General features: G+C 48.9%; 1 protein-coding gene across 2 annotated transcripts; it reads left to right on the forward strand.

Annotated features, from left to right (window-relative positions):
• Positions 1-8290: 8290 nt before the first annotated feature.
• LSM10 (LSM10, U7 small nuclear RNA associated) lies at positions 8291-11697 on the forward strand. Of its 2 annotated transcripts, none has more exons than XM_027109085.1 (2): positions 8291-8494; positions 10062-11697. In XM_027109085.1, the coding sequence occupies exon 2, from the start codon at positions 10086-10088 to the stop codon at positions 10455-10457; it is 372 nt and encodes a 123-aa protein (XP_026964886.1). In that variant the 5' UTR covers positions 8291-8494; positions 10062-10085; the 3' UTR covers positions 10458-11697. The 2 variants fall into 2 exon arrangements, with proteins under 2 accessions (XP_026964886.1, XP_026964885.1); XM_027109084.1 differs by having other exon boundaries at positions 8293-8619.
• Positions 11698-13565: the final 1868 nt, after the last annotated feature.

Genomic DNA, 13565 nt, shown 5'->3' on the forward strand with positions numbered 1-13565 from the left:
GAGTGACTCTTTCTTACCCACCATAGCCCCCAAAAGGTCCGCTGAGGAGGAGAGGCACACCGTGCTGGGTAAGCTACTTCTTACAGGCTTACCAGGTGCCTTCAAACTGTTTTAGTCTCTTTTAAGCAATCTGGCCACCGGTTGGGGTGGCCTGACTGGATGACAAGTGAAGGGGGAAGGCTCTGTCTTAGGTCTGGCTGCCACCGCACTGCCACAAACCTGAACTTCACTGTCTGCTCCGAGCTTGTCCTGGGGCCTTGGAGGTGGGCCACGGGCTGCTGAGAAGCAGCCTCCTGCCTCCACCTATCCCAGAGCCGTGCTGATGATTTCAAACCTATCTGTTCTCTCAGTGAATAAACAAGATACAGGTCTCTGGTAAGGCAGCCTGGTGATGAGGCAGTCTTTGGGTTTCATGTCTCTAGACTTGCACAAATGTTGAGAAAAACAAGTTTATCTGCATGGTGATTCAGGGTACCCAGAGAAAGCAGGGGAGTCGGGAGGGAGCAAAGGAAAGAGAAGGCAAGGATTACCCGGGCAAGAATGTGGCCTGAATACTGACAAGGCATCATTGTTCATTCAACACCAGGCCACGGGGTCTGAGGGTGTCACACAACAGTGCCCAGTGCACTCCGAGGGAAGGCACACCGTGGTCCCCATCCCTTCCCCGAATTCACCACGGCGTCTTAGGCAGTTACCCTCACCGAGCCTCAGTTCTCTCATCTGTAAGAAAGGAAAAGAACTAGTTCATTGACTCAAAGCCAGCTTGCCCCAGCTAAGTTGCTGAGTTTACAGATTCTTAGCCCCTGCCCCAGGTCGGGTCTGAGAACTGGAATTTTACCCCATGCCGCACTCCCCCACCCCACTCCATGCTTTGGGAGTATATCTGCTCTCTTTCAGCAATTCTGTGACTTAACGTCTTCTCAACTAAGTTTTAAACTGTCCTGCTCTTGTTCTTATCATAGTGTTGGAAGGCCCCGTAGAACATGCAAGGCAAAGCACTAGAAAAGCCTTCTGAACAAAAGTACTTTAATGGCTCCCAGAAGAAAGATGTAATAAAAATTGAGAGTGAAGGGGAAGAAAAAAAGGAGGAAATGTATTTAGCCCTTAGTTCTAGGATGAAAGTCATCCCATGCAGTCCACATACGTATGTAACAATTTTAAAAGATAAACTCACTTTTTTCCTTTGATCCAGATCCTGGTAGGCGAGAAACAAATTCAAACATCATAACCAGATCCTGGAGATCCCCAAGTCTGAACAGCATCAGATTCCCTCATCCTCTTCCACCTGTTTTGTCACTCTGGTTTACATCCATGGAGACCAACTCAAGCCTCAGGAAACCACAGAAAGACAAATGCAAATCTTAGGGGGGGAAAAATATATATATATTAGCATAATACCGAATCGTAAAGACCCAAATTAAAATCCAAAAACTGATACACTGTTTACCTCCCCCTTCCTCCCTTTGAATTATGCCCTGGAAAACTCCTCGTCAGCTGCCACATTCCTGGACAGCTGACAGCAGAGGGAGTGAAAAGAAGTGTTTTCAAGGGACTGGGCTGGAGAACCCTCTTCACAGTTGAATCTTCCCTGCCCAGTTTCATGATTCAACCTGAAGCAAATCCTCAGATCATAGCCACCTCTTTCCAGATGATTAGGTCAAGATGCGTTCCAAGGGCCGATGGAGATTATTCTGAATTACTTGAGCCCCTTAACACCCCCCACCACCCCACATACACAACGCTGTGTTCTTTTTGTTTCTGGCCAGTCGCTCCTCTGATGTCAAAAATAACATTACCTTCTCTGTTAGTTCCCAGAACCACAGGAAACCCCAGCTGCCTGAGGCCTAGCAGACCACACCACTAGGTGTGGCCTTTTTTTTTTTTTTTTTTAATTTCATTATGAAGGTGAAGGACCTGCCAGGTGGGTCATTGACACTAGTCCCAGTATCCTGGGAGAAAAATAAGAGGAAGAAAAGAAAAGTGACTTCTTGAAAGTCACAGAGACAGCTGAAATTACAATAAAGGAAGTTGTTTAAATTCCCATCTCTTACATAATTCATCCAAAACCACTGACTATAAACTTCAAATATTGTTTCTTTATTTTAGGGTTACTTGATACATACAACTTTAAAACACACAAAGGATAAAATAAGTATTATAAACAAAGCTTTATAGAGCTCGGGGCAGACCCAAGACTCCTAAATCCTAGATGTGCACATTGGCTTCAGATCACTCCACCCTCCTGCTCTTTATAAAATTCCCCAGGGGCTGACTTTTTTTTCAGGTATTCAAGGGGAAGGTCAAGGATGCTTGACTTGGGTTTTCTGGATATCCAGAAGGCCTCTCAGCTTCAGTTACAACTGAGAAGATAATACCTGTGTCAGATGCCCTCCCTCGCCTCTCCTCTCTACCTCACCACATCTTTTATCTCTTTTTCCCTACCCAGACCCCTTTCTGCACCTCAGAAGTTCACCAGGGACTTCCCTGGTGGTGCAGTGGTTAAGAATCCGCCTGCCACTGCAGGGGATACAGGTTCCATCCCTGGTCCGGGAAGATCCCACATGCCTCAGACCAGCTAAGCCTGTGCGCCACAATTACTGAGCCTGCACTCTAGAGCCCACGAGCCAAAACTACTGAAGCCCCCGTGCCCAGAGCCCGTGCCCCGCAACAAGAGAAACCACCGCCATGAGAAGCCTGCACACAGCAACGAAGAGTAGCCCCCGCTCGCCGCGACTGGAGAAAGCCCGTGTGCAGCAATGAAGACCCAACGCAGTCAAAAATTAATTAATTAATTGTTTTTAAAAGTTCACCAAATGGCAGCTGGGGAGCTCCTCGGTCCCAGCCGCTCCCACGCAGCACGGCCTCTGCTCCTCCAGGGCCTCCTCAGCTCACTCACCAGCTCTACAGTCTTCCGAGCTGCCTCGCCTTCCTCCCTCCTGCCCCCCATAGCTCCTGCCACTACACAGGTAGGTCCCTTCTCAAGTCTCCAGGCCTCAACTTTGCTGGACCCCCCACCACCTTCTCTGCTCCCCATTCTCCTTGGCCCTGCTCAAGACCCTTTTCTTCCTAAAACTCTCTCACCCTTGCCTCGGGGGCTCCAATCTTACTAATTCTTTTCTTTCCCCCACCCCACCAGCCACGCCAGGCCCACTTGCAGGATCTTAGTTCCCCGACCAGGGATCGAACCCGTGCCCCCTGCAGTGGAAGTGCGGAGTCTTAATCACTGGACCACCAGGAAAGTCCCAGACCCTAGTGATTTCTGACCACACTTTTCCTCTCTCCCCCGGTGGCTTCTGATTGAGGATGGCCTGTCTTTGATGCAGGCATTAATGTAGCTGTTTCTAAGTCTGTCAGAACGGCCAGGGCAACTGCTGGAGGATCCTTATTTCATCCCTGGCGTTTTCCCCCACCCCCATCCTCATTCTCACCTCATCTGTCTCACACACTCCATTTCTCACCTTCACCCTGTCCCTTACCCTCACCCCAGTGCTCTTGCCCCGTGCTGACCAAATGTTTCATGTGCCCTGCAGTGCTCAGTCTGCACTCTTCTGCAAATTGTTTTGCATCCCTTTTTTCAGAGAGGCCATTATTTTCAACCAGTACTATTAACTCACAAATCTCTGTATCCCCCACCTCACCTTGACTGCAGACTCACTTTCCCTGAGATGCTCCATCACCCTAAGCTTAGTGTCTAACACTGACGTCATTTTTATTTATTCAGGACGTTTATTCCACTTTTGAAAGGCATGAAGAAACTTCTTAAATATAATACGAAATAAGACAGTTCTCCATAGAAAAGAACCAGAAGTGATGGGTAGAAGTTACCCAAAACTTCTCAACAATGGAGTAAAACAGCTGGCACAAGAGTGAGCTGCTGGTCACTGGAGTCTCGGGCAGTGGTTACAGGGGGATCTGTGGGGGGGTGAAGTGGGGATTTGGACCCTGGGTGGTAAGTTGGAGCAGGTGACCTGGGAATCGCCCTAACTCTCAGGATTCTGTGATCCTCTGACAAAGGGATACAGAACCACAACAGAGCTCATCTAAAGGGAACAGGGAAATTCAAGGCTCTTGAACTCAATTCAAGTGGACCCTTGTCTGGGTTTGAGGTTGCAAAAAACATTGGAAGTAATTCTGGCTACTTAGGTAGAGAAGGAATCTACTGAAAGTGCCTTCAGGCAACTCACAGTTGTCAGGAAGACTGAAGGACCATGGGAAATGGCCAGGAACCGAGGAAGGGCAGGCAGCATAGGAAAGCACTCCAGCACCAGCAGCACCCCCAGGAATGAGGCACTGGATGACGCAGACACCAGTTCCTGCTGGTTCATGTCACTTGCTCCAGATTTAGAATCTGATAATGCCTGAGTTTATGTCACAAGCCCAGGCCATACCTGACAAGGCCTTTAAATCATCTGGAGTGGGAAGCAGAACCTCACCTCCCACTGCAATTCATAGAATGTCAGATTTCCCCAAATGGGAAAGGAGTTCAGTGGCTGAGTAGCCAAAAACTGAGATACCCTCCACAGGCATGACCCCCCAACCCTCTTATTCCTATCAATGGACCACCACCTCTCTGGATACACAGTGTTAAAATTTAAATCATTGATTCCCCCTCTGCAAACCACGCTCCAGATTTAATCAGCCCCCAAGGATTCTGATTAGCTCCCTTCAGAGTCTGTAACACTCATCCCTTCTTTCCACCCCACTGCCACCAGTTCATTCAGATCCCCATCACCTTCTCACCACATTCATAAAACCAGTCCCTCCCGCAACTGCTATTTGTAGGGTGAAGCACTTGTGCCTCTTAGGACCTTCTCCCTGTCTCAACACCCAAGAGATGAGCAGGAGAAACAAGATTTACGTAAATAACTATGGTGAAACTGCATACAACCAGCAAACATATACCAAGCAATACGATATCAGCGTCACTCCCAATTGGGGTAATCAGGGAAGACTTCAGAAAGGTACAGCAATGGAGCCAGCCTTTGAAGGAGGGATTGGACTTAACATCTATAGATAAAAAGAGAAGCTCCCAGGCAGATGGAGCAGGATAGCAAAGGCAGAGACAAGAGTGCAGGGCTTGTCTGGGGGTTGCTGAGTCTGACTAGAAAGGAGGGCAGCAGGTCTCCAATTGTAGTGTACACTGTTAGATGTGCAGATCCCCGAGCTCCACTCCTGAGTCTGTAGGTGTGGGGTTGGGTTTAACAAGCATTCCAGATAACTTTAAGGCAACTGGTTCCCAGACCACACTTTAAGAAACACTGGTTGGAGAGTTTGGGTAGAGAACCTGAAGGAGATTCAGCTGGAAGGTAAGTTGGAATCAAATCAATGTCAGCACTGGAAACTTTATTCTGCTAGTGAATTGATTTTTTTCTTAGCAGGTAAGTAAGATCATAACTGTACTTTGAATCTGTTCGCAAAGGATCATGGGACACAAAGACCAGTAAGATGGCTTTTATTATGAATTAAATGAGAAAAAGAGGGTCTCAACTAGAATGGTGGCAGTCAGAATAAAAAGGCAAGTGAAGACTGGGAGACAAATTCCAAAGAATCTTCAGAGTTCAGTGACTGTGACAGATGTGGGTGAATCCGGAAATGATAGAAGTTGTTAAGCTTATTCAAGGTGCCCAACTTGGGTAGTTGAAAAATGGTGGTAGCAACCACAGAAATAGAAAAATTCAGAGTAGCAATTCATTTGGGAAGGACCTGATGAACTTGTCCTATAGACACGCTGAGTTCCATGTACCAGTGACACATGTGAGAATAAGCAACAGACAGCTGGGAAATGGAGGTCTTCTGTGGAGCACTCTGGGCTAGAGATGTAGACAGAAATTCAGCATATAGTAGTAGGTGGCAAAGAGATACTCGACCAAGAAGAGAGCTGGGCCAGGAATACAGCCCCAGAAAAAGCACACATGTTTAGGGAGCAGAATGAAGTGGGGTTAAAAAAAGAGAGATGGAGAAGAAACAATCAGAGAAATGGGTGAAACCAAGTGATACAAAGCCCCAGGGGAAAAAAAATTACCAAGGAGGACGATGGTCAGTATGGTCAATCACTGAGAAGGATCATGGAAGTAAGGACTAAGAAAGAGATAGAGGTTCTCTTAAGAACAAGGAAATCATTAGTAACCTTCTTCAGAGAAGTTAATGGGAGTAGAACTCAAAATACTCGAGAAGAAGCCAGATTACAGTGAGGTGAGTGAGTAGGTGAAAGCCTTCAGGATAGAGCAGCAGTTCTCAAACTTTCAGTCTCCGGACACTTTTGTACTCTTAAAAATTATTGAAGGGACTTCCCTGGTGGTGCAGTGGTTCAGAATCCGCCTGCAAATGCAGGGGACACGGGTTCGAGCCCTGTTCCAGGAAGATCCCACATGCCGCAGAGCAGCTAGGCCCGTGTGCCACAACTTCTGAGGCTGTGCTCTAGAGCCCGTGAGCCACAACTACTGAGCCCACGTGCCACAACTACTGAAGCCCGCGTGCCTAGAGTCCGTGCTCTGCAACAAGAGAAGCCCGCAATGAGAAGCCCACGCACCACAACGAAGAGTAGCCCCTGCTCGCTGCAACTAGAGAAAGCCCACACTCAGCAACGGAGACCCAATGCAACCAAAAATAAATAAATAAATTTATTTTTTAAAAAATTATTGAAAACCCCCAAAAGTGTTTGTTTATGTGGGGGATATATATGTGTGTGTGTGTGTGTGTGTGTGTGTGTGTGTGTGTGTGTGTGTGTATATATGGTAATTACATATCTATGAAATTAAAATTTTAATATTAATTCTCTTTTAAATAACAACAGACCCATTAACATATTTTTATTTTAAAATAACTATATTTTCCAAAAGAAAAAATATGGTGAGAAGAGTGACACTGCTTCATAGTTTTGCAAATCTCTTTAATGTCTATCACAGTAGAAGACAGTCGGATTCTCATATCTGCTTCTGCATTCAGCCCATTGTGCTATGTTGTTTCGGCTGAAGTACATGAAGAAAATCCAGTCTCACACAGAAGTAAGGTTGGAAAAGGGACTGCAACTGGAGAACCACTGATATAGAGGCCTCTCCTGAGAAGTTCTACTGTGGAAGGTAGGAAAACAAGAGTAGCATGCATGGAGGAGAAAGACAATTTCAATTTTTAGGATAAGGAGCGGTCTCTGTGATGACTGGAGATGACTGGTAAAAAGAGAAGGCTCCTGGGGAAGGTGGAAACCAGTGAATGAGAGGATAAAGGAATGACACAAACCTAACTCGTATTGAGCTCCTGTGTGCCAGGTGCTTTCACACATTAATGAAGGTCACTCAAACCTTAAAACAATTCTCTGAGTTAGTCAGTATGTTTTGTTTTCTTCTAATGAAATTGAGGCTGCAGAAAGATAAGCAGCTTTTCCAAGGCTATACAGAATGACCTTTTAAAAAGTAAATTAGATCCTGTCACTCTCCTTTGATGGCCTATCGTTGCACTTCCAGTAACGGGTTTCCAGATGAGGAAACCTGAGGCACAAAGAGGATAATTAACTTGTCTAAAGTCACACAGTTAACAAGGGGCAGATTTAAACCCAGGCACAGCCTCCAGAGCCTGCACTCCTAATCCAGAAATCCAAACGCCTTACCTTGGCTTGCAAAATCCTAAATACCCTGGCTGTTGCCTTCCTCTCCGACTTCTTGTCACACTACTCTTCCCAGTCTTACTGGCCTTTCCGCTTTTCCAAATTGTCAAGCTCATTTGCACCAGGTCCTTTGCACAAACTGTTCCCTCTAACTGCAATGCTCTTCTCCTAGCGTTCACAAGCTTGGCTTCATGTAATTCATCTCAACTCAGATGTCAAATGTCACCTTCTCAGGACACCCCTGACCGTCCAATAAAAAGTCACCCAGTCACTATAACATTGACCCGTTTTAATTCTCTGAAGAAATTTTATCATAATTTTCTTTTTCTCATAGGCGACTCCCCCGCCTCCCCCGCCTCCCCCCGCCCCAGTAGATTTAAGGGTCGGGTCATCAGATCACGGAGCTTGTCTCCTTGGTCACCCCTACGACCAGAGCCTGGGAAAGTGTCCGACACACGGTGAAGGTTCAATGAATACAGCTGGCCCTCCGTATCCGCGAATGCGGAACCCTCCTATACGACGCCACTTCATAGAAGGGACTTGAGCATCCCTGGTTTCGGTATTCGCGGGGGTTCGGGAACTAACTGCCGAGGAGGGGCGACCGGCTTCGCTGAACGGAAGAATGACTCCAAAATAGGCGAGAATCCAATGACGTAGGCCGCGGGGGCAGGAGCGCGAGTCACGCGCCCGCGAGGCCTTCTGGGGATTGTAGTTCCGGGCCCACCGCGGGGTCGCGGGCCCTGCGCGCAGCCGCGCTCTCGATGCTCCGGGAGGGCAGAGCGGCCCTTCGGTTGCCATGGCTTCTGAGTTCGGCCGCGGGAGAGGAGCAGCCCGGCTAGGCGCTCGCTAGTTTCGGCGGCGACGCGCAGCGGGACAGCGGAAGGAACGCGCGCGGTGGGTCCGGGAGCCAGGGGCGGAACGCTGGGGAACCAGGAGCCGCGGAGGCGGCGGGAGCGGGGCCAGCGTTTTCCTCCCGGTTGCTGAGCGTAGCTCCTCACCCAAGCCCACTCCCACGCTCTGTGAGTAAAGGGTGATCACCGTCCCCCTTTTAGGGATTGGCTAACAGGCTTGAAGAAGCCAAGTGGCTTGCTCGAGGTCGCCCTCCTAGGAAGTGGCCGAGCCCGTCCTCGAGACCAGACCTGCCTCTTTGCAGTCACTGTGCTGCCCCAAACCCTTGCTTGGACACGTACTCCTGGTGAAGCCTGGGTGGGGTCGTTAGAGTCGGCCGGCCCAGCTCCTAGCCTCTCGTCAGTGGTATGGGTAGCTTGCCACACTTAATACCACCCTGCACAGCCCTTTCGTTATCCTGAGTGAGGTCTTAAGGAAAGAAAAGAAAGTTCCACCAACTTGCACTCAGGGTCTGAAAATGGAGGATAGATAAGACAAAGTTACATTAATACAGCATCAGGGCATAATCGAAAGCAAAGGAAAATACATTCAGTGTGGTGAGAGCTTGTTAGTCTCATTTAGCCTATGGTTCAATAGACGTGGAAACAGGTTCAGAGACGTTAAGTAACTGTCTTACGTTTACAGAGTGTGGGTGGAGTGGGGAGTCGAACCTCCATTTCTCTACCTTCAAAACATATGTGCTGTATATGCTACCATTTCTTGTTTTCAATCAATTATCTAAATTTCTGGTTACATGTTGGCAGCATCCTGTAGACCAGTCGTTCTCAGTGCGCCCCAGGCCAGTAACATCAGCATCAACTGAGAATATTTTAGAAGTGCCCATTCTTGGGCCCCACCTCAGACCGACTGAGTCAGAAACTGAAAGGTGGGCCCAGCAATCTGTGTTTTAACACGTTCTCCAGGTGATTCTGATGCAGGCGATTGTTTGAGAACTGGTGGTTCACCTGGGGTCACGTTAAAATGCAGATTCTCTAAGTAGGTCTGGGGAAAGCCTGGAGATTCTGTATTTCTAACAAGTGCCTGGGTAGCAAGGGTGTAAACTACACTTGAGAGCAGTGGTTCTCAAACTCAGATGCACATTAGAATTACCTGGGGAGCTTTTAAAAAATAGGATACCTGGGACCCACCCCTGACCAAATGAATCAGAACCTCTGGGGTGTGGCAGCCAGGTAAAAACTCAGCGGATGATTCTAACATACAGTGAGGGTTCAGAACCACTGGTGTGGGGTTTAGAGTCAGGCAGAGATGGGTTTGAATCCCAGCACCTCCGCTTATCACCTGTGTGACCTTGGGCAAGTGACTTAACCTCTCCCGGCCATATTTTCCTCATTTATAAAGTGAGTATAAGTGATCCTTGGCTTGCAAGGTGTTGTGAGGATTCTATGAGGTGTGTACCTGAAGCACCTAAGGGTGCTCCATAGACACAGAAATTGGGGAGGTGGGCAGACTTGGGAATGTCTGGGCTGGGGATTTCGTGCTAACACCTGGTGGAGGTGAGTTAGCACCTGCACCCGCTAGCCTGCCACAGGTCCCCTCTGTGTGCCCCTCCCAGAGCGAGCAGCTGCAGTGTGGAAGGATGGCAGTGAGCCACTCAGTGAAGGAGCGGACCATCTCTGAGAACAGCCTGATCATCCTGCTGCAGGGCCTCCAGGGCCAGGTCACCACCGTGGACCTGCGGGATGAGAGCATGGCCCGCGGACGCATAGACAACGTCGATGCTTTCATGAACATCCGCCTGGCCCAGGTCACCTACACGGACCGTTGGGGGCATCAGGTCGAGCTGGATGACCTCTTTGTGACAGGCCGCAATGTCCGTTACGTCCACATCCCCGATGATGTGAACATCACCGCGACCATTGAGCAGCAGCTGCAGGTCATCCATCGGGTGCGCAACTTCGGCGGCAAGGGGAAAGGCCGGCGGGAATTTCCCTCCAAGAGCTATAAGTGAGCCTGTCCCCTCAGCCAGCCCTCGTCCCCACTCAGGTTCCTCCAGAGTTCTACTGAGCCAAAGCCTACTCTCCCTCCCCGCCCAGAACCTGGAAAGGGAGGAGGGCCAGTCCAGAAGCTGGTGTCTGACAGACATCACCTGTCACAGCTGCCTTTCACAGGGTCCCACCTCCCAGACTCACCCTGGGACCCAGAATTCTAGTTATCTGTCTGTGGCCTTGGGGTAGATGACAGTGCCCCCTTTGGATCATTGTTTATCTGAATCTCTGATTTACTGGTTTAGGGAATGTGTCAGATAGCTTTCAGCCCTCTCCCAGTGAAGATTGTTGAATGTGCTCGGCCTGAGCACCCCCACGTCTCTTGTAATTGCAGTTTTTTTCTCGCAAAACTAAATGGGATGCAAACAAGTCTGTGCCTCATGCTTTTCCCTCTGCACTGGGCTCCCTGCTGGTCCTGTGTCGTAGGGTGCTGGGTCGCAAGCAGGACTGCACATTGGAATCACCTATCTCACCCTCACCTATTTGGATTTACTTGGTATGAGGTGTGGCCTGGGCAGTGGGATTTTTTTTTTAAGTTTCCCAGGTGATACGAATATGCAGCAAAGCTTGAGACGTAGGAGAGGCCTTCAGTCTGGTCAGGGGGAAAGCGGCTCTTCTGTTCCGATTCCCTGTTGAAGAGGTTGTTAGTCTCATTGGTCTTTCCTGAGGTGGAGAGGCTGGAGTAATCCTGGGCCCTCCCCTCAAGTGTGGGAGCTCATCCCACAGCAAGAAATCAGGCTCCGATTCTGAGAGTCATTGGGTCTTCAGGGAAGAAGGCGTTCTCGGGGTTAGAACCCCAGCCTTCGTTGTAGCTGCCTTGCAGCCGTCCCAGCCCTGCCACCATCTCGGTAGAAGTGGCTCTGTCCTCTGGAACCAGAGAGTTTGTCTTCGTCAAACAAACGTCCACAGCAGCTTTCCTGTGCCAGGCCTTCTGCTGAGCACACATTGTCCAATAAGCTTTGGTCCCTTCTGGAGAGGGGCTTAGAATCTAGCAGAGGAGGTAATCATTTCCTGAGGGAGATTGGAGAGGAGTGTTCATTTGGGCGCTGGCAGCCCACGGTCACTGCATTCACATTCTAGCCCAGTCTGTCCAAGTGTTGTCCCTGGACCACCTCATCAGAACCAACTGAGATGTGTCTAGAAGAGCCACCTTCCTGGCTCCCCAGATTTGAAACAGAACCTGGAACCCGAGAATCTGCATTATCACACCCACCCACCCACCATGAATCTTCTGCCTATTGTATTTACTTCATTTCCCAGAGGCCCCAGAAGGCACTTAGACTCTGCCCTTTGCCTTCCGGAGAGAACTGGGTCCTAGCAGGGAGAAAACCACTTCTCTGAGTTTCCAGGCCCCTTTGACAGCTAGAGTTAAGGGGAGCAGCACAAGAAGAAGACTGCTGGTAAGAGAAACCAGAGGGCAGGCACAGAAAGGGGTTCCTCACTGTGGAAACGTCCGTGTTCTCAAAGCCAGTGGGGAGAGAGCCACTGCTTCCGGTAAATGATGAACCGGAGGGAAGTCCGCGCACAGCCTCCCTTGCAGACATTTCCCACGTGTCTGCAGATGCCCCCAAACTTGAAGAGGTCTCATGCTGGGAGTTTGGCCTAAGGATGGAGGAGAGGTCTAGGTCTGAGGCTTTTACATCGGGAGCAGAGCAAGGAAGAGCCCCCAGGCCAGAGAGCAAAGTGGTAGGGCTAGCACGGGTTGCTGGGAAGAGGGGCTCTGGACATGTTCCATAAGCGTTGTGTACAGATGCCAGTGGGTCTGTATGGTTCTGAGGCAAGGCACTGGCAGGACAGGTGGGAGGGAGGGAACCAGGGTCCACTGAGACATACTCATGACGAGTCCCTGGGGTAGAGCACAGCTAAGTGTTCAAGCCCCAAGGTTATGGGTCTTGGCATCTGGTCCTGGATTGCTGGGAAAGGCTGGCAGGGGCCCAGGTGCAGGGGTGGAGGGAGCTCGGTGCCCGCCAAGCTATGGCAAGCCACGGGTCATTCATTCCACAAGTAATTTGAGTCACAGTGCTAGCTACTGAGGGAACATCAAGACAGAGGTCCTGCTCTCAGGGAGCTGATGTTCTGAGGGGGGAGACTAACAAAAGTAAACATATAGGCATCATGAAGGAAATAAACAGGGCCCTTTGAGAGAAAATAGGCGGTTTTATTTCAGAAAGTATGGACTGAAGAAGTTAAACTGAGAAGGGGGGGTGGGATGAATTGGGAGATTGGGATTGACATATATACACTACTATGTATAAAATAGATAACCAATGAGAACCTACTGTATAGCACAGGGAACTCTACTCAGTGCTCTGTGGTGACCTAAATAGGAAGGAAATCCAAAAAAGAGGGGGTATACGTATACATATAGCTGATTGACTTTGGTATACAGCAGAAACTAACATAACATTGTAAAGCAACTATACTCTAATAAAAATTAATGAAAAGAGAAAGAAAGAAAGAAAGAAAAAGAAAGAAAGAAAGAAAAGAAAGAAAAAGAAAAAAAAAAACTGAGATGGAGCGTACCATTTAAACAGCCAAGGGAAGGCAGAGGAAATTGCCTGTGCAAAGGTCCTGAGGTGAGAAAGCTTGGGGGTTGGGGGCAATAACAGAATACCCTTGTGACTGTTGACAGAGGGGAGGGAGGCAGGAGAAATGGGAAGGGGGTGAGGCAAATGATACAGGGCCTTGTGGTTAAGGAGTATAGCTGGTTCCAATTTCAGGTGTGTAAGAAATATAAATTGAATTTTCTCTACCTCAACTGAATTCATATTTGGCGTCACTCAGCCAGAGTGGCAGAAACTTAATTGCAGTCAATTCAGAGTTCCCCATCACTTTCCTCAGAATTGGTTGAATTCTAGGGCACTTCCTTTGAAGATGCCAAAGCTTGGGCAGGGTAGTCTGATCTGATGGTGTCCGGTCCAGTCACACTAGCATCCCCTGAGATGTCCTAGTTTTGTACTGGTTTTCTGTCTTCAGCCTGCTCGGGATGCTGCTGAGTTGCTCCTTCCTGACCCATCCCCCTCTCAGTATTCAGATTCTTACTCTACTTTTTCCAGGCCACTCAGGCCCAG

The sequence above is a fragment of the Aethalodelphis obliquidens genome, unplaced genomic scaffold (genome assembly GCF_003676395.1).
Source record: "Aethalodelphis obliquidens isolate GAN/ISIS:26980383/991018 unplaced genomic scaffold, ASM367639v1 scaffold9, whole genome shotgun sequence".
NCBI classification, from domain to species: Eukaryota; Metazoa; Chordata; class Mammalia; order Artiodactyla; family Delphinidae; genus Aethalodelphis; species Aethalodelphis obliquidens.

Bases quoted from the DNA above. Each gene is read 5' to 3' on its own strand.
- LSM10 (XM_027109085.1), top strand. From the start codon at position 10,086: ATGGCAGTGAGCCACTCAGTGAAGGAGCGGACCATCTCTGAGAACAGC.